The 26548-nt window shown below is 48.6% G+C and overlaps 1 protein-coding gene across 3 annotated transcripts in view; it reads left to right on the top strand.

The window, feature by feature from the left end:
* FTSJ3 (FtsJ RNA 2'-O-methyltransferase 3) overlaps positions 1-26548 on the top strand; it is a 416394-nt gene that overhangs the window by 173026 nt on the left and 216820 nt on the right. For all 3 annotated transcript variants that reach the window (XM_069629038.1, XM_069629037.1, XM_069629039.1), the window contains exon 10: positions 17449-17549. In XM_069629038.1, coding sequence (XP_069485139.1) covers positions 17449-17549 — 101 coding nt within the window. The remainder of the gene's footprint in view (positions 1-17448; positions 17550-26548) is intronic.

The raw sequence follows: 26548 nt of genomic DNA on the forward strand, positions 1-26548 counted from the left end.
GAAAAGAGGACGTCGACCAGGCGTGTCTGAAACACTAACCCTATAGTGACGTGCAGTGTACCCACAATCCCTCATGCGTCGAGGTCCCTCAGTTTGTTTTTTTCCACCCAGTTATTGGTCGCCTTTACGCGGAGCTCCTCGAGAGAAATTGCAAGAACATTTACTCGACCCTTTGGTCGTTATTCAACATTATACATTAGAACCTTCCTTCGACGTCGTAGCGGAGAAGCTGTTTTCACCGCTGAATAAGAACTCGACGGCGGTGACTTCGACAGAGGAGGTCCTTCGGCGCTGCCGAACACGTGACCTGGCCTCGCCGGCCTAAGACAGTAGGGAGAGTGGGGTCGTGGGACATTTCTTGTTCTTTCTGAGAATGCCTTTCTCTTTACCCTCCCTTTCCTTCGGGGTCGTTGTCACGTCTAACTGTATCCTCAGCTATGGAGAGGACTCCCTTTTAGATTTTGCCCGCGCTGCAAGGGCAAATTCACTTGGAAAGACGAGCACAAACGGTGTAACCGTTGCTTGCCCCTCGACCACAAAGAGGACGGCTGTGCGGCCTGTAAGCTTCTTAAGCCTAAGACTTTAAAGGACCGCAGGGTCAAAAGGTGGGCAGCCTATGCTATTTCTAGGTCTGATTCCTCACCCGCCGCTGAGTGTGACGAGGATAGTGACAACCCGATCTCCGCGTGGGAGGTCGTACACCCCTCTAGGGAGGGTTCCCGCTCCTCGTCGTCTGTCCCCGGCCCCGACAAGCTCGGGTCACGCCCTGCTTATGGGAATGAACACCCCGGCGACACGGACGAACACAGAAGACACAAACACAAGCACACAACCCACGGCACGTCTTCGTCAAAGACGAAGACATCCCTAGCGCCAACGGAGATGCCAGGCCTACCGGCGACTTCCGCCGACCGTAAGGGTTGCAAGCCCTCGCTGCCACCGCAGCCGCGACTAGCTATGGGGGTACCTACAGACAAGGGTGCTACCACCAAAACATCAGGCGACGCGCCTCGCAAGAGCGCTATCGTCGCTGAAAAAGACTCGGCACCGCCCAGTACGACGCCAGACGAACCCTCGACGGAGAAACTAATCGTTGAGAGCTTGGCGCGTATAGTTTCCAAAGACGGCCAGAAACGGACGGCGAGTGACATGCCGAAAACCTCTCACAAGGCCAGGGAAGCGCCGAGGATGCCGGAAGAAAGGCAGGGATTGCTCCTGCCGTCGACAGAAGGCCCTAGCCTGCGAGAAGGTTTCTCAGAAGGCGAAGGGACCTTATCCTCAACGTTATGGGACAGACCTAGATCGATGGAGGCAGAGGGACCTCCTTTTTCGCCTCCAGACTGTTCTGGTTTACCATACTGGACTGTTGAGAGATTCCAGACATGCATGGACAAGCTGGACAGATTTATGTCCACTCCTGAACATAGGACACATAAGAGACCAAGGGAGGCGCTTTAGGAGGACTCTAGGGCTAAATACCCCAGATTATTTAACCCCCTCCAAGAGGACATGAATAGTTATGACCTCACTGAGGAAGACCCTCATTGCCAGGAAGATTAGGAGTTCTTAAATAGCGAAGACCAACAAGAACCAGCAACAGAAGAAGGTTTTGAGGAAAACACTGACATTTGGGGTTTTGAGGAAGACCCAGATGAAGGTGGCTCAAAGCCCTGGCAGTCACCAACAGAGTCTACAGAACCTGACATCTTAAACCTTCCCTCTCCTCAGACCACACCGGTCACAAATCCATCTCCAATAGATGATAAACCCACCTTCAATGCGCTACTTCGAAAGGCTGCAGCGCATTTCAGATTGAGACTGGCAAAGTTACCCCTGATACTGATTTTGTGGAAAAGATCATTAAAGAAAAACCTCCCACTAGCCAAACCATTCCCCTGCTCGCCTTAGTTAAGAGAGGGATTACTCCATCGCTGTCCACACCTGCACTGGTAAGAGGAGTCAATCCCAGAATTGAAAAATTGTTTACTCCCTCTCAGTCAGACCCATTATTCATTAGGGGTCACTCTATTCCGGACTCCTTGGTGGTTACTACCACAAGGAAAAGAGCAGGGGTTCCGCTGTCAACCAGCAAAGCACCCCCATACAAGGAAGGAAAAAAGCTGTATGCCCTGGGGAAGAGAATTACAACGTCGCAGGTTTTTCAACCAGAATTGCCAATAATGATACACTACTGGCAAGTTATGCTGATGCTCAATGGGGAAAATTACGGCAAGATCTTGAAGTTCCTGAGCCCTTAAGAACTCGCTTATTGGCCTCAGTAACAGAAGGAACTCTGGTTAATCGGAGCATCATTAAAAACACTCTTGATGCTGCAGAAACGGCTGGCCATTCCTAAGTACAGGGAATTCTTCTGAAGCGTCATGTCTGGCTCCGCAATTCCGGTTTTAAGCCAGAAACACAGGCGTCGCTCATTAACAAAGAAATAGAGGAGTCTAACCTCTTTGGAAAGGCAGTTGACGCAGTGGAGACTGCAAAGAAAGAGTTTGACACACTCAAGACCTTAGACCAAATCTCAAGGCCTCCCAATAAGCGAGGATTTGGCAACAGACGCTTTTTTCGAGGGCAACGCCAACAACAACAGCAGCAACAACAGTACACTTCAGGCAATTGGTCCTCTACTCAGGGAACCAGTGGCCAGTACACGCAAAGAGGACAGCGTCGTGGCAAGAGCAGAGGTCGGGGCCCCACTCCCAGAGGCTCCCCGGCTACCAACACCAAATGACCCAAAGATCCGGGTCCCCTCCCATGCATCACCGGTCAGGGGCCGCTTAACATCTTTTCTACCAGCATGGGAGGGAATAACATCAGACCGATGGGCATTATGAACTATAGCCCACAGGTACTGTATAGAATTCAGTCGGTCCACCAAGGGGACGACGCCTGTCATCGGAACACCTCGCCATTCTTCAAGAAGTGGAACTACTGCTACTAAAAGGAGCAATAGAGGTCGTGCCTCTATCACAGGTAACGGAAGGTATTTATTCAGTGTACTTCCTTGTACCCAAAAAGGGCTTAACAATGCGCCCTGTACTAGATCTGCGCCCAGCAAACACAGTTTTCAAACCTCAAAATTTTCGCATGGTGACCCTACAGGAAGTAATCCCCCTACTTTCGCAGGGAGATTACATGACAACACTGGACATGAAAGATGCATACTTTCATATTTTAATGTTGCCAGCGCACAGAAAATACCTCCTGGTTCATGATAGAGGGCAAACACTACCAGTTCAGAGTGCTACCCTTCGGGTATTCACGAAAGTACTGGCAGTGGCAGCGGCCCACCTGCGCAGGTTGTCCATCCCAGTATACCCTTACCTCGACGATTGGCTCATAACAGGGGATTCTTACGAAACATGCTTCTCAAATACCCAAAAGACTGTAGACCTTTTGTTCCAACTGGGCTTCTCCACCAGCGAGAAGTCCAGCCTAGAGCCCAGCCAGATCAAACAATTCCTAGGGGCTCTAATTTGAACAAAGCAGGGCCTTGTCTTCCCCTCCAACGAGAGGGTCCAAAATATGCTGTTTCAGATCCCTCAATATGTGGCCGGTCGAGAGGTGACAGTGCGCAAAGCAATGCGTTTGCTAGGAATGATGGCATCATGTGTAATTCGCCCAATGCAAGAGTGGCTCAACAGCCAGTGGTGTCAGGCCAGGGGACAATGGGACGATCTAGTGGTGGTCTCGCAGGCCTTGGTTGTCTCGCTACGGTGGTGGTCGAAGGAAAACCTTGTAATAGGGAAACCATTCGCTACCCCAGCAGTGGAGGCCACTCTAACCACAGACGCATCCCTCACAGGATGGGGGGCTCACCTATCCCATCAGACTGCACACGGAGTTTGGACTCCGAGTCTAGCGTCCAAACACATAAACTTGCTGGAACTGTTAGCGGTCTTCAAAGCACTTAAGGCTTTTCAGGCACACCTGCAAGGGAAGACGGTGATGGTCCTCAGACAGCACCACAGCCATGTACTATCTGAACAAGCAAGGGGGCACTCGCTCTCCAGGACTGTCCAAGTTGTCCCAGAACATCTGGAAGTGGGCTCTCAAACACAACATGTTCCTGTTGTCACATGTACCAGGGGAACTCAATCTGCTAGCAGACAAACTCAGCAGAGACTTCCCTCTGCCCGCAGAGTACGAATGGCAAAACACAATGGGGATTCCCAGAAATAGATCTGTTCGCACCTCTGGAGAACTCCAAATGCCAAGATTACGCCTCCAGGTACCCCCAAGAACCAATCCATGGGTGTTACGCTCACCTAGTTCCCACTGGGGCGTCGATCGGACCCGGACAGCTGTGGTCTCCACCAACGTGAGGAGTAGTGCAGAGATGACAGTCTGGACTGGCCTGCCTAATCTCGTCTGCTTGACCCGTAGAAGTATTCTGCAAGTGGAGAAAGGGATTTAGCCCCATGGATTTTAGTGATGGTCCCTCCCCACAGTTCTCGTTCTCCCCACTAGTCACCTCCGATATTCCCAATTAGTATCCTCTCCTTATGTTTTTAAATGATGAGCTCTCCATCCTGCGTGGCATGCAGGGGCGCATAGATACCAGTTACTTCACTGGTTTGGGGTACTGGAAGAGTTCCGGAGGAATATTGACTCCGGGGTTTATAAAGTTCAAAGAGTTCAATATGATGTCCGATGTTCACTCTTGCATCCCCTTGTTGAATTGCAGCTAAAAATATTGTCTGGAGGCTGCTAATGGTGTTCAGGTAAGAGTCTGTATTACCCAACACTGTCCGGTAAAAGTTGTGTGAGTTTAACTTGTTGTTTTCTCTCCTTTTATAGATGAGGCATAAGAAGATGTGGCGTATTGAAGGGTAGTGCCTCCGGTGGTAAATCAGGTAAGCCTGGTGGTAAAAGTGATTGTATTTGTCGGCTCTCGGCTCACCTTGTTATTCCTTTGTTTTCCCCGCAGGTATTGGAGTTTGCCAAAGAAAATGATGGAGGCAGCGCCGAGTCAAAAGATGCTGTGGACTGGTGAGTATGGCGCGGCGCTGTAGCTGGCGATGCGACGCGTGCTGAAGTAATGTCCTTTCAGGCTCAGAGTCGTGCAAGATCCAGAATCGGGTAAGGAATTAAAATAATGTCCGTGATCTAACCCTTTCTCCTTCTTTCCCCTTTTTCTAGGAGCTCCGGATTCGAGGCAGGCGTGGCAGAAGACTGGATGCTGGCTTGCAGGCACGGTGAGCGTTACGCTACTGAATGCAGAATAACGCGAAGCGTGTGTTGCTGATCGGGCGTGGTTTAAATAGCCTCAAAAGTAGTCCCAGGTAAGAAGTCCCTAGAACCACACCCGAGTAAAAGTCCCTGTAGTAAAATCGTCCCCTCCAGGCTTCACGTTGGCCTGGATTCATTTGCAGCATGGTCTGCCTGAGGTAAGTAATGACTGAGCCTGGCACCTTAGGCGCCAGGATTGATTTCTATTATGAGCGTGGCGCCTACGCCAGGACTGAACCCAGATGGCCCCTAGCCGGGGCTGCTGAGGTTTTAATAAATGTCTGAATGCCTGCTTCCAGGGCTGATGGGCTTGGTCCAGATGCCCGGGGGTAGGCATTAGACAGCGGGGAACGGTCTATCGATACCATGGTCAGGGAAATTTGTTTACGCTTTTCCCCCCGACTCCCCTTCTCAACAAAATAGTGCACAAGATGCACCAGGAACCAGTTACCAAGATACTAGTGGGCCCGGCAGCCATGGTTCGCTCACTTGATGGAAATGTCTCTATCTCCTCCAGTGAAACTTCCCTGCCCGTACAACATGCTGTCACAGGACAAGGGCAGAACACTACACCCATGCCCACAGACCCTGAACTTAGCAGCCTGGCTCCTAAGGTCATAGAATTTGGACATTTACAACTCCCTCAAAGATGCATGGACATCCTTAAGGAGGCTAGAAAACCTAACACTCTGCTATTCCAGCAAATGGAAAAGAATTGTCATCTGGTGTAGAGATAAGGATATCAACCCAGCTGACTGCTCTCCCACACAGATTGTGCTTTGCCTGACTCACTTATTAGACTCAGGTATGGTCTTTAATTCCATTAAAGTTCATCTAGCTGCACTTTCCGCATACACCACTTCTCAACACAAAGTGTCATGGTGGAAAGTCCCAGTTATTAAGGCCTTCACGGAGGGAGTAAAGAGGATACACCCTCCTATAGCTAACCCAGCTCCCGGATGGGACCTAAATGTGGTACTTACCAGGCTTATGGGCTCGCCCTTTGAACCCATGCACAAAGTATCCCGTAAGAACCTCACTCTTAAAACTGCTTTCTTAGTAGCCATCACTAACATTAGGAGAGTGAGTGAGCTACAGGAGCTCTCTATACTAGACCCCTTAGTAACAGTTCACAAAGATAAGGTGGTTCTACGCACACATCCTAGGTTTGCACCTATGGAGTCCATTTGCAAAGCGGCAACCTGGAGTTCTGTACACACCTTTACAAAACACTACTGTCTAGATGCCCACTCTAGATCTGATTCCCAGGTGGGGCAAGCAGTGTTAAAACATCTTTTTTCTACTGTTCCTTCTCACAACCCACCTCCAACTCTGGGTACTGCTCGCTAGTCTATGCACAGCATGTGATTCTAAGCAGATTAACAAACATCAGAAGACAATGCATTACTTACCGTAAAAGCATTTCAGATGGTTGTATCTGCTTAGATTCACATGCGCCCACCCTTCCTCCCTGCTTGGAAGTAAGGAACATAGACATCCTTACCTTTCTCTCCCTTTTCTGTACTCACTCATGTCTGTTAGGCTCCCTCAGGGCAGAAAAAATACAAACTGAGGGATTGTGGGTACACTGCACGTCACTATAGGGATAGCGTTTCAGACACGCCTTGTCGGCGTCCCCTTTTCGACTACGAAAAACAAAATGCAATACTCTGCAGTGACCACTGGATGTCGGACCTATGCACAGCATGTGAATCTTAGCAGATACAACCATGAGAAATGCTTTTACGGTAAGTAATGCATTGTCCTACTTTTTAAAGGAGCTATCGGCAACTTAAAGGTAAGTATAACCTAAGGCAGACTTACTTTAGACAGGCTAACAGCAAGTCAGGGGAAGCGAGACTCAATTGGGGCACTCAAACTTTATATTCTAACAGGAATATTAAAGTGACACCCACAACATTACCTTTGAGGAAGAGACACAACCAATTCACTGGTGTGTAAATTAATCTTATATATACACACTTTTCAGAATGGGACAACACACATTCAAGGTAAGTAAGAACTTTTGTAATTGTTCACTCTGAGTTAGTTTCCAACCAACTCTTTCACAAGCAAGTATACTTTTCAAGGCAGAATCCTTTACTTATCCAGTCCTTCCTTATGCTATTGCAGGAGTAGACTCTGGGACAGAAGAGGCACCCTAGTGGTCTAGGAGCCAGCTATAGGCAGGGTGAGATAGGGTTCTGTGGCAGTCAGAGTTCCTGTCGAAGACAGTTCAACAAGTAAGTAGTTCACTTTAAAGTTAGCTAGGGTTCAGGAACTTCAGAGAAGAAGCCCTAGGAGTGCCACCTTCGATTAAGGCCTTATCGAATCATCTGGCCTTTAGAAGGTCGTAAAGACTGTTATTCTTACTTGAAGTGGCTATAACTGGTGGTCCCCTTTTCTCTCTCCCACAGCGCCAAGATACCTCTGGTGACCATGCGCTCTAAAAGTTCAGATAACATAAAGGAGGATTCCGGCAGTGGACCTCGGTGAACTGGATGAGAGGACTAGCACAGAAGAGGAGTTGCAGCAAGAAAACTTCAGGATCTGCAGCCTAAAACCAGGTCGGTGAATTTCTTTATCATGACGACAGAAGACCGGACACTGGAAGGAGTTTTGCAGCAGGGGTCCCGGGGAAGACTCTAGGCAAGAGGATCTTCACATGGTTTACTCAGCACAGAAGAGGTTGCAACAGGGAAGACTTGAGGATCTGCAGCCAAAAACCCGGTCGTTGAATTCCTTGTCATGAAGACTGAAGCCAAGATACTGGATGGGCTTCTGCAGCAGAGATCAATGGTGAAGGCTCCAGGCAAGAGTTTCTTCATGGGTGGATGTGGTTCTGCGGTTTTGGTGCCCTTTTCAGGAGCCAGAAGACTCAATATAGCTTGTCCGATTCTCATCGTTTGCAAGGTCCAGTACTCTGGTGAGGGGACTTTTTTTTAAAATTCTGACTCTATTCACATCTCTGGAGGTCCAGCAGGATGCTCACATGGTTTCAGTAACATTCGGAATTTGGAAGACTGTGCACGGCACAATGACTCGAGGTCCCGGGGTATTTGGATATTCCAGCCCTGCAAGGCCGCAGCATGAAGTGGGATGGCTCAGAATGCAGGTCTTCTTGAGACTAGTGGCTCTCAACATGCTCTTGGTCGGGGTCGTTGTTTCCAGAGTCCCCATGTCGATTTGGCAGGAAGGGTAACCGCAGGCTCTGGCTACACCGCAGGCTATGCGGTCACTGGAAATTGTTCGTTTCTTTTCTTCATCTTCCCCTTTGATTTCGGTTCCAGGGGTCGACTACCTCTTCAGCTTCCAGGATCTGACTTTTATGCAGGAACCCAGCCAATCAAACAGCCATGCAACATTCAAACTTGGGGGTCAGTGGGTGAAATTGCCAGTCCATTCTGGACAGCCAGCCTCACAGTTTGAGCTGAGTTCTCGCAGTCAAATTTAATGACAAAGGGCTGCAGGGTTTTGGAATCCTGTGCTTCCTGCCTTCAGACACTCTGGAGCCTGGTTGGGCTTGATCAGGGTCTCCTGCCAAAGATAAAATTGACGCACAGGATTTTCCCACCCTGGAGGTCAGGGGAAGGAACAAGAAAGCACAAGGAACATGGAAATGGGCGGAAAATAGAAGACTGGGCTCATTTTGATCAAATGAGCACCCGTGGGTGCCTTGACTGGGGCTGTGGAAACAGCCCTCGGTAAAGGTGCACCAAATTAGTTAAAAGGTTCACTGCCTCCAGCCATTAAAGGTGAGCTTGTCCCTGTAACATCAGTGTTAGTTAAAAGGTGGGGTGTGCTGGTTTCACATAATAAAACATAAAAGGGATTCAAAGATCCTTTCTACCCTTGGGAACTGTAGTTCTCGCAAGGTTTTCCAGAGAGCGTTAAAAAGGGGAGCCCCAGTTACCAGTAAAGAATAAGGTTCTGGAGTTGACACAGGTCAGTGAAGATTTATCATTGCAATGAAAATCTTACAACACAGGTACCCCAGGTATTGGGATTCTGCAGCTCAGGAAAGTCACAGCAAGTTGGGGGATGGCCCAAAATAAAGGTCTTGAGGCTAGTTGGTCCCACCAGCCTAAGGGAGGAAGTCGTCCTTGGCGGGTCTTCCCTGTTGATGTGAAAACGGGGTCAACACAGCTGCAAGGCTTCACCAGTGCTTTCAGTCCTGGAAGGTGCTGCTGGCGTCTCGGCTAGTCTTCGGCTTCGGATTCCTTGTTCCAGTGGTTGACTGCTGGGTCCCACTCATTTACACTCAGGGCTGTCAGTCATGTGATGGTTGGCTGTCCTTCAGGACAGCCAGTTTCCCAGTTAGAACTGGTTTCAGCCAGGCATACTTACAAAGGACAGTGAAGTTTCGGGCTACTCCCCCACTCATCACTTCCCAGACACACTGGAGCCTGGGTGGGCTCCGGGCTGAAACCAGCCAAAGGCAAAACTCTCAAAGGACCCAATCCTACATGAAATAATAGGAGAGCCCAGAAGGAACCGACATATGAAAAATGGTGAAAAGTAAACCATTTTGAGACCATTTTCTCAAAAGGCTCATTTTGAGAAAATGGTCACCTTTGGGTGCTGTGTTGAAGCAATCAGCCGCTAGTAACCTGCACAAACGGTAGTAAAAAGTAACCACTGCCACCAGCCCTTTTAAGTCAGTTGTAACAAAAGGTTACATGAGTGGGAGAAGGAGTTACAATGTAACCCCCAGCGCCTCACATAGGGTGGTGTGTGCTGGACCCACAAAAGAAAAGGTAAGTAAGATCAGTTATCTTACTATTCTGGGGAACTGCAGTTCTAACAAGAACATGTATTTAAACATATACAGAAGTCCAAGGGACCTTTCAGTGACGCTGCACATAGGGTGATGGGTGTCACAAAGCAAAAAGCAGATGCCTGTAGTAAATATGGCATTTACCAGACTCCATAAAACAGTGAAAATAAAAATCTCAGAGAAGGATTGAATGTGGCAAAATGTACCACTCGCTCAGATTAAAATCAAAAAAAGTCCAGAGTCAAGCAAAAGTGCTGGGGTCTCTCATGTTAAAGGGAATTAGCACAGAAACTGAACATTCTCCTTAACAGTCCATTCCAGTTTAATCCCTGTGGAGCAGGTTGTTCAATCCCAGCTTCTGAACCATGGAGGACATGGTCACATCTCCCAATCGGGTCCATAGAGGAGGGCACAACACCTATCCCTAAGGACCACAGATATGACCACGTAACCCCACTTAAGGACCATGGAGGGTGGTGGTCTTATTCCAAGTTAAGGACCATGGTGTTCATAACCATGGAACTGAAATAAGAGATGGTCACTTCTCACCATTTGTACCAAGGAGGAGATTGGTACTATTTCAGCTTTGGGCCATGAAGGAAAGGGTCACACCACAGATTGAGGGGCATTAGGTTTTCACAATTGTATTTTTCTCTTTCAGCCTTTGGAATCGGTTGCTTTTTGTCTTGGCAGGCCTTGATTTTGGTTTAAAAAAGTTAGACTGTGAATGCCTTTCTCTTGTTTTTTCCACAGTGCCCCACCCCTCCCCCATCTCAGCTTGTGTTTATTATTTGTGACTCCTCATGCAAACCTGCTAAGGAACCATCACTTGTCTTTCTAAGGATTTTCCGACTAAGGATTTTTACCTCCTTTCATCAGGTAGCAGAGCTCATCTTTCGAATGGATTGTGGCCACGTATTTCTCACCTTTTGACATCTAGTTTCCAAAGCAGCCTAGCTGTGGACATATTTTGGCAGAGGGCACCCTGCGTCGGTGTCGGGTCGATGTCCCTCGAAGGCCTACGTCAATGGTGACGTCATCGGCTGTTCTAAGTAGCATGCACGGCGCCCGTAGTCTCATTTCCGTTTTTTCCACAAACGTGTTTGCTTCGTGAAACTCGGCACGCCTCGTACTTTCTAGTATTTGTTGTGGAGATTTTCTTCGATATGTCTTCGTGTTCCACTCCTACAACGCCTCGGTCCGGGTTCAAGAAATGCCGGGACTGCGGATACAAGATGTTCATCACGGATCTGCATTGTGTCTGCGTGTGGTGCCTTGGTGGGGGCCATGACATGGATATATGCTCCAAGTGCCAGCCGATGATTGGAAAGGCCTTGGAGGAACGAAAGGGGAAACTCATGGTAGACAAGGTGTCCAAGCCCCATAAGTCCCGCCCTGCTGGGCCTTCCAACGATGAGGCGAGAGGTGATTCTTGTCGGAGAAAGAAGGCCAAGCGCTCAAGGTCCCGGAGTGGTTCCTGCCACTCGTCCTTCTCCTTGAAGCGCACTACGGAGAAGGCACCGCTGGTAGCCTTTCTCGTCGTCTTCAGGAGGCACCCCGAGAGGGTGAGTTGCCCCTTCACTGGTGTCAAATGTTTGGAGTGGGAAGCTTTCTGGGTGGAAACATTTTCGAGGGCAAGGCCACGTCCGTGCCTTCTGTTGAAGCTGGCAGGGAACAGTCTTGGCCGGACACTCACATGCCCTTGAGCCCGAGGAAACGCAAGATCACGCTCTTCGTCTCCATCGAAACCGTCCAAACCCCTCAATGCCCTCTTACGGTCCAGGAGTTGCAGCAGCCGTCCTCTTTAAATGTTTCTTCTGATTCCTTCATCCAGTGGTCGACTCTGCCTTCCAAGCCAAAAAGCCTTACCTCCCATTCATTCCAGCCTAGCTGTTAGTCACCCAGCAGAGGTTAACTAACTTTGCATTGGGGGTTACCAAAAGTACTTACCTGCTTCAGAATATTTGTGTGATCTCTTGTTCTGTTCTCATAATCTTTTTCTTTGACATACTCCTAAGTCTGATTCTAAATGCAAACATTGGTATATTAATCTCCAGTGTCCCAGTTACTAAAGTCACCTGAGGGTGTAAGAAGTGTCTGTGTGTCATCCCAAAAGGGTTTTTATTGATTTAGACATTTTAAGAGTGTGTATTTGTATCTTATATAGCCCCCTTCTGAAGAAGGCTTACTCTAAATGAATGAATAACTGTTTAACCAAAAACCTTGTGTGTAAGAGTTTATTTGAATACTTGTCACTGTGTAACTCCCCTACAGCTCACATTGACCCGTCTTGAGATAAGGCTGGCTGCTCAACACGCTACCAACCTCTGTAATACAGACTTATACCAAAGGTTGGGTTCCTATTGCCAGGAGGTCAGGGTTGTTGTATTGCACCCAAAGGGTACTGCATACAATCTTGCTTAATGCCCTCGAAGCCATCGGCACCAAGCCTGTCGGGTCTTCCACCCCGATCAGACCCTCGATGCCTTCGGAGCCGTTGTTGACGCTGACAGCACCAAATTTATCGTTGCAGCCCCTGGTAAAGGTAGAACCACCTAAAGAGGTGTCTAAGTCCAAGTCGTCGAATTTGAAGCCTCCGACTGTGCTTCTTGAGAAAAGGTGTAAATCTCTGCCAAATATTGACTTTTTTAAGTCCCTCATCTCCATTTTTGAGGAGGAGGCACATTCTGATGAAGGTGAGGCTCCTTTTGGTTTCCAGTTTGGGACCCCTAATGTGCCCGAATGCCTCCTCTCGGAGGAGAGTAGGATGCAGGATCTTTGAGATACCTTGCCTAATGCAAGTGGTATAGACACTTCTCCTGAGCTGGAGTTTGGCAGACCAGACGCTGGTGACAATGCCGATTCCTCTTATCGAAGCCTTATGTCAAAAGTGGTGTAGTATTTGGGCTGGGCCAGGCCTACTGCCCACTATGATCAGGATGATGTTACGGACATTTTGGATCGGGGTCCTACTACAGATCCCATGTTGTCCTTTCATGTGGCTCTGCAGAACCGGGTGGCAAATAATTAGGAAACCTTGGAGACTAATCTGGCGGTGAACAAGTGTGACGAGAAAAGTCCGCTCCTACAGTAGTGACCCTGGCTATCTGTCACCTCACCCCACTCCTGAGAGTCTGGTGGTCCAAGCAGCCTCGGCTACCTCGAAGCAGGCTGTGTACCCTACCATCCCACCAGATAGGGACGATAAGCGCGTGGATGGATGGGCGTGCACGTTATTTTCAGCTGGGAGTATGGCATTGAAGGCGACCAACTCCTCTTGTTCCTTGGCAAGATTTTCGTACACTCTGTGGGATTGCAGATCTATGGTGGCTGAGCATATTCCCGAAGGAGAAGAAAGGGAGAGCTTCTTAGCTCCTCAGGGTGGCAAGGAAGCCATGTGTGGATCCCTTCAGTCTGGGTTGGATGTTGCAGACATTGTCAGCCGGTCCATGGCTACGAGGACCGTAATACGCCGATTTGTGTGGTTTCCGAAGCCGGGTTTTGCACCGGATGTTCAGGCTAGAAAATTGCCATTTCACGGGTCTCACCTTTTTGGCAGCAAGGCTGACGAGAACCTTGAGGAGCAAGTCTCAAGTCAAAGACAAGGCAGCCGCCAAGTCTTTGGGCACAGCTGTAAGGAAGCCCCAGCCTCTTCGTCCTAGCGGACAGCAATGGAGGGGTAGTGCCTTTCCTTACTACTTATCATTTGGAAGGACAAGAGGAATGGCCAGTCAGAGGCCAACGTAAGTTTCCTCGTGGTGGATAAGGTAGAGGTGCCAAAGCCGCTCAAGTAGCAGCCTCTTTGCCGTCCGGCTCTGCTACTGCCGCTTCAAAACCGCTCTGAGGCCTTCGGTCACAGCTCACCAGTGGGGGGGCAGGCTGTCTCAGCATCTGGAAGAATGGCGAGCCATTACTTCGGATGCTTGGGCTCTGGAAACATTAGCCCACGTGTACTGCCTTCCTGTTCTACGGAAGCCTCTCAATCCACTGGGAGTACACTCTGAGGTTTCCAGATCCGCTCCTTGTGCAGGAAATATTAACCCCGCTAGAGAGAGGCGCTATAGAACCAGTGCCTGTAGCGGAGAGGAACAAGGGCGGGTACTCCCCTTATTTCTTTTAATCCAAAAAGGTCGGGGGACTGAGACCCATCTTGTACTTAAATTTGAACAAGTGCCTCAGGAGGGACACATTCAAGATGGTAACTCTTTCTCAGGTCCTTCAGGCCTTCCAACTTATTTTCATGTGCTGATCCATCTCAAGCACAGGAAATACCTGAAGTCCGCCGTTGGCAGCTCACCATTTCATTCTGGTTGACCTCTACCTGAGGGTATTCACCAAACTGATGGTGGTAGTGGCAGCACATCTCAGGAGAGGGGGGATGCACGTCTACCCCTACCTGGACGATTGGCTGATCATGGCGCGTTCTCCTGAACAAGCCTGGGATCATCTCAACGTTATCTGTCACTCCCTTCACAGACTGAGCTTCTCCCTCAACTTCAAGGAGTCCCATATGACACCTTCCCAAGAGCTCCAGTACATCAGGGCTGTCTTAGACACGTCCTTGGAAGTGTTTGCTACCCAAGGTGAGGGCTCAGAACATTCTCCAGATGGTAACCAAATTTCAGAATGCCCAGAGTCTTCCGGTCTTCCAATTCTTAAGGTTGCTCGACCTCATGGCATCCTGCATTTTTCTGGTGCCCGAGGCCCGTCTGTGAATGAGGTCCCTTCAATGGGCGCTCAGGACTCAATGGTCCCAATTCACAGGATCGTCTATGGTGGACCTGCGAGGAAACCTCATGAATGGACAACCTTTTTGGCAACCATGGCCGGAGGTATCTGTAGTTACGGACGCTTCCCTCACAGGGTGGGGAGCTCACACCAACAACCTGACCATTAGCGGCCGTTGGTCTCCATCGGAGTCCAAACTTAACATCAATCTAGAGCAATCGGGTTAGCACTGAAAGCTTTCCTGCCATCTGTACGGGGGAAGAATGTCCTGATAATGATGGACAACATGGTGGCCATGCATTACCTCGAGAGGTGGTGTAGAGGTCACTACCACTGTGCATAGAGACGATGCAGCTCTGGTTCTGGGCAATTCAAGAAGAAATCTCCCTAGCGGCGGTTCATCTGGCCGGAGAGGAGAATGCGGCGGCGGACGCTTTGAGCAGGCAGAGCGTAGTCTCCCACGAGTGGGAACTAGCTCAGGAAGTCCTTCAAGAGGTCTTCGCCCTTTGGGGAACCCTGCAAGTGGATCTGTTTGCGACTGGTGCCAACCGGAAGTGCAAGCAGTACTGCCCAAGGGAATTTCCTCTGAGGAGCTCTAGGCGACGTGTTCGTGTTGGTTTGGGAATTCCAGCTACTGTATGCATTTCCTCCAGTCCCCGTCATTCGTCAAGTTCTCAGGAAGTTAAGACGGTTCGGGTCTCGCATCATCCTAGTTGCTCCGGATTGGCCCAGGAGATCGTGGTACCCGGATCTTCTGGAAATGTCCATCTGTCCTCCAATGAGTCTTCCCCAAAGCAAGGATCTTCTCTCGTGAGAGGAAGGTCGGGTTCTCAATCCAGCGGTCAGGACTCGCAACTTTCACGCATGGTTTCTGAAAGGTTGATACATAAGGATTGGGACCTCCTGGATGATGTAATGGAGGTGTTGCTTGTGGCCAGGTGGCCGCCAAAAAAGTCTCTGTACTGTTGCTGTTGGAATAAGTTCTGTGACTATTATGTTGGCTGCTCTTACATCTGCGCTTAGAGTGAGCGAGTTGCAGGCACTTTCTTCCAAGCCACCCTTTACTGTATTCCACAAGGACAGGGTTGAGTTGAGTCAGACCCCCCTTTCTACCTAAGGTAGTTTCACACTTTTATTGAGTCAGAAAATTGTGCTATCCTCCTCTGCGTCCTAGTAGGGAAGAGGAAAGGTTTCATAGGAGAGCTTTGAGCTTTTCGATTTCCAGAATGTCCAAGGTGAGAGTAGATGACCAGCTCTTTGTGAGGTATACCGGGCACAAACTAGGCCAGGCTGTGTCTAAGCAGACTTTGTCTAGGTGGTTCATTCTCACTATTTCTGAATGCTATACTTTGGCAGGCAAGGTCCCTCCTGATGGTTTGCATGCTCATTCAACCAGAGGCATGGCTTCGTTGACAGCCCTGCAGAGGGGTGTCCCTATAAAGAACATATGTGATGCTGCAACATGATCTTCGATACACGCGTTTACCAAGCATTATTCCCTGGATACTTCCCATGCTCAAGATGTGGCGTTTGGTAAGGCAGTCCTTTATTCTGCCCTTTAATTTCAAATCTTACTAAATTCTTCACCTTCCTCCAATCATGGATACTGCTTTGGGAGTCTGTCAAAAATGAGGAATACGTGGGAGGACACAATCCATTCTAAGAACAAGTTACTTACCCCTGGTAATGTTCTATCTACTGGATGTTCCTCCAACGTATTTCTCATCGCCCTCCCAACCTAACCCTCTGTAGAATTTCCCATGCGATTACAGCTTTCGTTCCAACAAGGCTGAGTATGGTCAGGCCCAATTTGTTGCCACTTCTGCTACATGAGGAGGGGTGAAGAAAAAGAACTTGGGCTATGGGCGCTGTGCAGACATCTGATGACGTCACCCTCAACGGCGGCCTTCGAGGGATATCAACCCAACGCCATTGACACAGGGCGCCCTCTGCCGAAATATTTCCAAAGCAGCTGAGCTGTGGACACTAAATGTCAAAGATGAGGAATACGTTGGAGGAACATCCATTGCAAAGAACGTTACCAGGAGTGAGTAACCTGTTCTTCTCTATTAAATGCTCACTTCATTGTAGAAGCTTATATTACCAGGAATAGCCTCTATAGCAATAGCAAAATGATAATTTACACTTGGCTCCTTTTACAGCGGTCAGAAAAAAGTATATGTTGTGCAAGCTGTCGACTGTTCTGGAGGGCTTGTTCCATATTAAGAAGGCAGACAAAACTGTCATCTAAATTCCATTTTGGACTTAGATTTCATCAAACTATTTCTAATCGACAGTCTTAGCACCATGCATTTCATGTTGATTTATCCTCTTCATGTGGTTACTGGTCTGGTGGACAAGCTTATAAACTGGGCCATGGGTGAGCTTGTACAGGGAATTTGTGTCAGCGATGGTGTTAGACTAAGGCACCAAGAGTGAGTGTCTCCCCAGAGGACCTTAAAGGGGGATGCCCTTGGTGGCAAAAAAGAGGGAGCCCAGCCCAGTGATCAATAAGATGGACCTGCCCTGGTAGTCCAGAAAAGGGCTGACTGGAGATCATTAACAAAATACCTGCCTGAGGTCAATAAAAGGGCTTCCCCCAAGGCCACAGTAAATTGGTGGCAAATCTGAGTTTCGATCAACTGTACAAGGGCCATTCATTTCCATACAGGGTGTAAGCTGTGTTTGTTTTTTGACAGATCACTTTGGATAACCCTGAGCTGGAACGCCACTCTGCTACAACACAGGATGTGCGAGAGTGCTGCAAGGATATCCGAGTGCTGGGACGAAAGGAGCTTAGGTGAGAGTTCCTTGAAGCTGTAGCATGGGATAAAATGTGCTTTGTTTCTATGTGATATGATAAAGATTCTCTTAAACTTTCCCTCTGGGTACATTGGGGGCCCAGTGAGTTAAAAGCATTCCAGTATGAACACCATTAGCAAAGGCAGATGGGGCAAACCTGTGACGTTATCCTGCCTCCTGCACGTGGAGGCTGGCAATGAGTTGCCGTATTGTTAGGGAGAATTCTCATTTCTGTGCTTATTCTCTGCAACCTTAGAGACCCCCAGCTCGTTTGCTGGACTTTAGGACTTTTAATTTCTACCCTGGAGTAAGTGAGACCTTTTTGTCACGGTCTCATATTTTTGATCTGCTTTGGACCATGCGTTTCTTTTGAGTCTGACAAACTCCATATGCTTCTACTTTTGTATGGTGATCCACAGCACTTTCAGTGCAGTGCCACAAAGAATTGCTTTGGATTTCTCTTGAGGTTTAAATACCTTTTCTTGGGTGAGCCACCGTTCCCAAGAATAGTCAAGTGAAATTGACTTTGCTTAACATTTTCAAATGTAGCTCCAGCACACCCCACTTTATGTGGAGTGCTTGGAGGGTTACTTAGTAGCCCCTGTTCCTACTTAATTGTGTAACATTTTTTATGTTGCCCTCACTACTTTGAATGGCTGGTGGCAGCGATTTATTTTCCTTCCATTCTGCCTTTTTACCGCAGGCTGAATCCTCAACTGTAGTATAGCACCCATGGGTGACCATTGTGGCAAAGTGGCCGCGGCCTTCTGTTTTTGTCATTTCTTGTTTTTGAGGTCAGTCTTGGGTTTTACTCATCACGTCAAGCCCGGTTTGAGCCCTTGGTTAGTATTGCCTTTGGCGGGCTTCCGTACTGAAACCCTCCTCTGGCTCCAGTGTGTCTGGCAGGGCAGGAAGCAAGGGAGGTGCTCGAAACTCCCTGTCCTTGGTCTCCTTGGTAACCTGAAAGCACCCAGTCCTGATCGGCTATCTGGCTATCCTTGCAGGACAGCCACTACCCCCGCCCCCCCCCCCCCCCCCCGGTGCAAATGACAGCTTGGATGTGCATGAATGGGAGTAACTTACATAAAAGGCGAGGCTTCTTGAACTGAAGACCGAGGCGCCCACTGGACGAAACATCCGACGAAGGCATTGTGAATAGAAGCTTGCTGCATCCTCCTGGACCGTTGAACTGCCCGGTGAAGCCCTGCTGCTGTGCTGAAACTACTTTTCCTAATCCCCCTTAGTCCCCTTAGTTTTACAGTACCTTTTGGTTAGAATAAATTGGTTCCAGCTGGCTTCTGTTCCTGTGTAGGTCTGCATAGCCTTTGTTCCTGGACTTCAGTCATGGGGACAAGAGGTAGGACATCTGGGGACTCCTGCACTACGGTTTGAAGGTCGGCAGCAGCAATGAGCTCACTCCTGATCAGTGGTACTTCCCGGTTTCAGCTACTCTTAAATAGCACCACCTCGGTTCTTGGACTCTTTGTGGGCTACCCTTGCTTCTGGGGTCCAGCTTTCTTTTGAGGTGGCTCAGGCTTGAGTCCTGCTTTGAGGGAGTCCTTGGGCTCTTCCTGGAACTCTGACGCAGCTTACGATGCACTTGTTCCTGTCCCAACAGCAGCAAAGAAGTACAGCCAGCAGGGAGAGGGGTTCCAGTCAAGTTAGTCTTGGGTTAGTTGGTCCCACCAACCCAAGGATCGAAGTCATCCTTTCCAGGCTTCTCTAGTTGATATGAAATTCGGAGATTCAGCACTGCAGCAGGACTTCACCGGGCAAACCACTGGTCCAGGAGGTGCAGCAAGCTTCTCTTCCAGTTTCTTTCTTCGGTTCCTTCGTCCAGTGGTTGACTCTGCCTTCCTTGCAAAAGACCTCGCCTTTTATGCAGGTTTCTCCCAGTCATTCGCAGCCTAGCTGTCACTCACACAGCTGGGTGGCTTTCCTCCAAGGACAGCCAGCCAATCGCCTTTGGCTACATTCCTGTAACCAAGGCGACTAAGCACAGGGAGTTTCGGGAACCTCCCTTGCTTCCTGCCCTGCCAAACACGCTGGAGCCAGAGGCAGGCTTCTCCCGTGAATCCCGCCAAGGACAAAACAAAGGGACCTAACCTGCTTTGGCATGCAGAGTAAAACCCAAGAAAGACCTCAGAAGCAAGAAATGGTGGAAAAAGACATGGGCCATTTTGACAAAATGGGCACCCATGTGTTCAATACTGCAGCTGTGAATGCAGCCTGTGGTGGTAACGCACAATGTTAGGAAAAATGAAGCACTGCCACCAGCCATTAATTGTAGTGAGGGTGATGAGAAAGTAGACAAAGGGGATACTAAGTAACCCCCCAGCATTCCACATAAGATGGTGTGTGCTGGGTCTACAAAGAGAACAAGGTAAGTAAAGTCAATTTTTACTTTACTACTCTTGGAAACAGTAGTTTATCCAAGAGAAGGTATTTAAACCTTAAGAGAAATCCAACGGACTTCTCTGTGACACTGCACTGAGGGTATTGCGTGTCACAATACAAAAAGGTGAGGCCTATGGAGTTTGTCAGACTCCAAAACCAAAAGAAATACATAGTCTAAATCAGATAGACACATGGGAGAGTGAGAAAAAGGTCTTACTGCCTTCAGGATAAAAATTAAAGTCCTAAAGTCCAGCAAAAGAGCTGGGGGTCTCTAAGGTAGAGGGTCATTAACACAGAAATTAGAATTCTCCCTAACACATTGCATCTCCCCAGCATTCCACATGGTGGTTTGTACTGGTTTTCAGCTAACAAAATGTAGAAGGGATAGAAATATCCTTTCTACCCTTGGGACTGTAGATCTCTCGCCTCTGCCTTCCAAGCAAAAAGCCTCGACTTTGATGCAGATTTCTCCCATTCATTCGTAGCCTAGCTGTCGATCACAAAGCAGGGTGGCTGGACAGCCAGCCGGCCAATCACCTTTGGGTGCATTCCTGTAACCAAGCGGATTAAGCATAGGGAGTTTCGGGCACCTCCCTCACTGCCTGCCCCTGACAGACATACTGAAGCCAGAGGCGGGCTTCACCAGTGAATCCTGCCAAAGACCAAATGAACTAAGGGACCAAACCTGGTTTGGTGCGCAGAGTAAATCTCAAGAAGGACCTTTCCAACAAGAAATGGCGAAAAAGATGACGGGGCCATTTTGGCAAAATGGGCACCTATGGGAGCTGTATTGCAGCCCACGGTAGAAAAACACAATGGTAGGAAAAAGTAAACCACTTCCACCAGCCATTAATTGTAGAAAGGGTAACATAAACATGTTACATGAGAAAGGGATACTAAGTAACCCCTCCAGTACCCTATTGTAAGATAGTGTGCGCTGGGTCTAGAAAGTTACAAAAAAGTAAACTTCACTTCACTGCTCTTGGAAACATTAGTTTATCCAAGAGAAAGTATTTAAACCTTTGGGAAATCTGAGAGACTTTGCTGTGCCACTGCACTGAAGATACTGTGTTTCACGGTTCATAGTAATTTTTTCGAATTCAAAAATGTAATTTTTTAATACGTTTTTTATTCGAACCCCCTTTTTTAAATTTTTTTTTTTTTACCCATTTTCTTTTATTCCCGGACCCCAAAATAAATATATCATTTTAAAAAAAAGGAATTTGACTTTTTTTTCTGACATTTTTTTTTCAAAAAAATGACCACTGTGTTTCACAATGTAAAGATAATGGCTATGGAGTTTGTCAGACTCCAAAGCCAAATCACAGATGAGTGAGGAAGGTCTCGCTCTCCAGGTTAGAAATGAAACGTCCAGTAAAAGAGTTGGGGGTCTCTAAGGTAGAAGGGAAGCAGCACATTTCTGAGAATTCTTCCTAACATGAAGGGAGTTCTAAAATTGAGGGATGAGGAGAGTAGTAGGAGTATTTATTTGGTTATTTATATAGTGCTCTTCCCCATTTGTATGGCCTCAATGCGCTTTGTGGTTGGAACGCCCTCGGTGACCGTAGTCAATGTGCTGGAGGTTCTAAGTGTTTTGGATTGAGAGATGCTTGTGTACATTATGGCGGTTTAGGACTTGGGTGGCTGGCTAAGCTCCACCAAGCAGCCCAAAGGTCAGGCAAATGTGTGGGCGCAGTTGGTGGTTTGCAATATTCTGCTATTGTTGAAGATTGGACGTGTAGCCAGCTATACCGAATTTACTTTCTTTGGTTGGTAGTCGGCCTATGCTAGTGGCAGACGTGTTGAGGTGAGTCAGGTGTTTCAGTATGGGCGTCTATGTGCGCTGCTAGACCGGATGGGCATAGTCATATCTGCATTCTATGGTGCATGGATGTATGGCCGTGCCTACGGCCTGTGTCCAAGACGTGCTTAAAAGGTATACGTACCGTATGCTTCGATGTAGTTCGGCTGTAGCATCCTTTGCCCAGTGTGGACGGCATGGTCTCATTATTCGTGGTCTCTCTGGTGCGACGGTCTGAGCGGCGAGGACAAGTGGGGTTTAGTGCGGTGTGAGACAGTGAATGCTGCTGGCTTTCCTAGTGCGTTTGTCGGAAGGGGTGTTATTGCGCATGGGGTGATAGTTTGTCAGGTGAGCCGATGCTAATGCAGTGTTTTTTTTGCGATTGTATGTCTAGGTGAGCTGCTGAGAATGCTGCCGGCTTCAATTATGTGACTGGTATATAGGGATGTTGGGTTCAGCCGTGTAGTTTAGAGATGGGCAGAGTTCAGGTGGGAGTTTAGAAGAGCTGGGTTTTTAGGACCCTTCTGAATTCCAGGTGATTTTCAGTGTTGCGGATGTGTAGTTGTAGGGAGTTCCAGATAATTTGGGCTTGGACGGAGAACAAGGACCTGCCCAGCCTGGAGGAGTTGTGGGGGTGGGACCACTAGGCGATATGCTGTGCGAGATCCGAGCTTCCTTGAGGGCTGGTGGGGTAGGATTTTGTCTTGAAGGAATTCAGTGCCGGTGTTGTGAACGGCGCGGTGGGCGATGCACATTTCCTTAAAGGTAGTGCATTGGCCAATTGGGAGCCAATGGAGGACTTTTAGTGTGGGGCTGATGTGTTCTCTGCGTGGTAGGTTAATGAGCAGGCGTGCTGCCGCGTTTTGGATTCTTTGAGTTTCCAAAGTTGGAATGCTGGACCGCCTAGGTAGAGGCAATTTGCGTTGTCCAGATGGGACAGGATAGTGGAGTTGATGGCAGAAAAACAATGGGAATAGGTGAGGTAGGGGAAAATGCGCCTGGGAATCCGTATGATGGTAGAAGCAGGTTTTGGATACAGAGTTGGTGTGATGTGCGAGGTCGTTTCCAGTGCTTGTCCTAGGGGTTTTCCCGCATACCAGGATTTCAGTTTTCCCGGGGTTGAGGATGAGGTGGTTGGTCGTCATCCAGTGATCAATATCAGAGGAATGGTGACAGTTCCGGAGTGCCGGAACCTTGAGATTTTGGGATTTTAAGGATGATTTGGGCGTCCTCTCCATAGTTGTAGCAGGTAAGATTATATGAGCGGATGATTTATAGGCAGGGGTTTGAGGTAGAAGTTGAAGATTAGGGGAGATACGGATTCTCCTGGTGGTACGCTTTTCTGTACTGGTCGTGAGGTGGATGTGAACTGGTGAAGGTGCATGATTTTTGAACCATTTGAGATGGAGGTGATCCAAGAGAAGGCTGTGTCTGTGTAGCCTGTCTAGTAGGATAGTGTGATGGATGGTATTGAAGGCTGCAGAGAGGATTAGTACAGCGCAGCCTTCTGCATCAGCTGTTCTTTTTTGGTCGTCCCAGATAGATACTAGGGAGGATTCCATTCCTGAGTGGTCTGAAGCCTCATTGTGCAGGGTATAGGAGGTTGTTGGCTTCGGTGAAGTGGCTAAGCTGTTTGTATGCCACGTGGTCCATGAGCTTGGTGATGAATCAGGTGTTGGATATTGGCATGTAGTTGTGCGGGTCGAGTGTCGGTTTTAGGAGGATGGGTTTGATGTAGGTTTTTAGGTCTTGCATGAAGGATCCTGAGGAGAGTGAGTGGTTGAGGATTGAGCTTGTTATACTACCAGCACAGGTAGAGGCAAGGATGTTTTTGAGCAGTGTGGGCGGGCAGGGGTCCACAGGGGAGCCAGAAGGGCGGCTTTCTGCTACGAGCAGGTAGAACTCCTGGTGTGAGACGGGAGGGGGGGGGAGAAAGAGTCGAAGATTGGTATCGAGGTGGGATTTGAGGAAGGTTGGTCTGTGGGCGGGTGGGTGTCGGGGCATGTGTTCCAACTTGGAGATGATGCAGAGTGTCTGTCAATGGCGACATTGTGGAAGTGCAGTGATAGGGTGTCACATAGGGCTTGCGAGACTGGAGGGGGGTGGCTTGAGCATCCAGGGATTTGAATTCTGATATTATATTTATTTCCTTGCTTGGGTTTCGTGCATTAAGGATTCTGTTACCATAGATTGTTTTCTTGGTTTTTCTGATTTCCAATCTATATGCTCTGGTTGTTCTTGCTAGGACGGTTTTATTCTGTGCTGTAGGGTCGATTCTCCAGGTCCGTTCCAGACGGTGCTTGAGGGTTTTTAGTGGTTTCAGTTTGGCAGTGAACCCCCTTGGTGTTGGTACTGATCTGAGTGGTCCGTTTTGTTGGGTGTGTAGGTATTTGTAAGCCAGAGGTTGAAGGTTTCGATCGCTGGAAGTCCTTCCTGGAGGGACAGTGTGTGGAGAGAGTTGAAGAGTGAGTGTGCTAGATCTGGGTTGATTTTAAGACTTTATTCATAGTGGAATGGTAGGGGAGGTGGTGGGCGTGTGTGGTCTTGACCGCCGGCCATTATGCTCAGTGGTATGGAGAAGTGAATTGCTGAGTGAGCAGTCCATGATAGAGGGGTCTGGGTAGATATGTTTGTGTTGCTGAAGATCGCATCAAGGGTGTGACCTCCCGTGTGGGTGGGTGTGGAGATGTATTGTCAGGTTGAGGGATTTTAGATTGTCTGTGAGTGATTAGGTCATAGGGTTTGAGGGTGGGGGGGGAATCAAACCATATGTTGAAGTCCCCAAAGATGGTAAGTGTTGGCTGTAGGATAAGGTTGGTGGCTAGTGATTCACCAAGTGTCTGCGAAGTTGTTGTTGTAACCAGGGGGTCTATAGATGAGTAGAAAGCTGTGGAGGGTGAGAGTTGGAGTTTTACCATGAGGGATTCTTAGTCTGTGGCGTTGGTTGAGGTGTCCTTCATTATTAATGGGAATTAGTGTTTGTGAATTATTGCTAGCCCTACCCCTCTTCGCAATGTTTTCCGGACAGTATGGTAGTATGCGGGTGGGAAGGCCTCGTGTGCGATGGGTTCGTAATCCTCTGCAAACCAGGTCTCGGTAATGAAAAGGATGTCTGGGTTTTCTTCTATGATGTGGTCAAAGATGTGAAGTTTATTTTTGGATACTGACCTGGTGTTGATGAGTATGCAGGACGGTTTGTGGGATGTCCTTGTGTGTGTCGGGCAGGTATGGTTGTGAGTGGTTTGGGGGGCTGGTGTGAGGGGGTCAAAACAGGGGGTTGAGCATGTTGTGGGGGGCGAGTGGGTTGTGGAGAAAGGGGAAAAATGGGAGTGGGAGATGAGGGGAATGGGGCTAGTACTGGATTGGGTGTGGGTGGGGAGGTTTGGCTCTTGTGTTGTGGCAGTGTTTGCAATCTGCGCTGGAGGATGGGTGATGCTAGGAGGGGCATAAGGCTTCTGTGGTCTGGGCCTTTCCTTTACTTTTGGGCAGTCCAAGGGGTGTGAGTGAGTGGTGGCAGGGGTGAGGGGGCTGTGGAGCTTGGGGTTTTGGTCATAGCTGCTCTTGGTGCGCTAAGGCTGGGGAAGCGCGGGTTGGAGTTGCTATGTTCGGTGAAGGTGTGACCAGATGAAGTGGTTGAGTGGTAGGGGAGGAGTGTGATGGGTGTTTTATATGGCTCTTTGTGCGTTCTGGTATGTTCCAGGGTGAAAGGATCTCTGTTCCCTTTCTCCATCTTGCCGTTCTTAGTTGAGTGCAGCGGGATCTACGCGGGGGCTTAGCAGTTTAGGGTGAGTGGGGTTGGTCCGGCGAGCACAAGGAATAGGGGAGGGCTGGGGGTTGCAGGTTGATTAGGTGCTGGGACCGGGTGATGGGCTTTGTGATGTTGGCGGTTGAGTTCTGCCGCGATTAGTCTCATCGGGTCTACTGGTGCGCCAGCGTGCTGCTCTGACCAGTGTGGCATGGTATCTGTCTAGTGAGAAGTCTGTCAGATGTGTACTCCTAGATGGTGGGAGAGAGACCTATGCTTCACAATGGCAGATCTAAACTCTCACTTAAATTTGAGAACCCTTGGGAGTGTCTGGGAGAATTCTCAGAAATGTGCCAATTCCTTCTACCTTTGAGACCCCCAGCAACTTTGCTCGATTTTTAGGACTTTATTTTTTACCCTGGAGAGAGCAAGACCCTTTTCCCATTTTTTTTAATGTGATTTATGAACTCTGTCAGACTCCAACCAAAAGACACAAACTTCATAGGCATCATCTTTTACATTGTGGCACTCAGCACCTTTAGTGCAGTGACGCAGGGAGTCTTAATTTCCCAAAGGTTTAAATACCTTCTCTGGGATAAACTTCTGTTTCCGAGAGCAGTGAAGTGAAATTGACTTTACTTACATTTTGTAACTTTGTAGACCCAGTACACACCATCTTACAATAGGGTGCTGGAGGGGTTACCTAGTATCCCTTTTGTCTAGCTTCTCATGTAGCATTTTAATGTTACCCTTTCCTCACTGAATGGCTGGTGGAGGTGGTTTACATTTTACTACTGTTGTGTGCATTTACTGCAGGCTGCGTTCGGAGCTGCAGTAAAGCACCCAATGGTGCCATTTTTGTCAAAAAAGGCACAGGTCTTTTTTCCGCCGTTTCTTTGTGGAAAGGTCCTTCTCGAGATTTACTCTGCACGCTAAACCAGGTTTGGTCCCTTTGTTCTTTTTGTCTTTTGGCAGGGTTCACGAGTGAAGCCGCCTCCTGCTCCAGGGTGTCTGAGGTAGGCAGGAAGTGAGGGAGGTGCCTGAAACTCCGTGC

This window comes from Ambystoma mexicanum, chromosome 12, assembly GCF_040938575.1.
Source record: "Ambystoma mexicanum isolate Mex_15411 chromosome 12, UKY_AmexF1_1, whole genome shotgun sequence".
NCBI lineage: Eukaryota > Metazoa > Chordata > Amphibia > Caudata > Ambystomatidae > Ambystoma > Ambystoma mexicanum.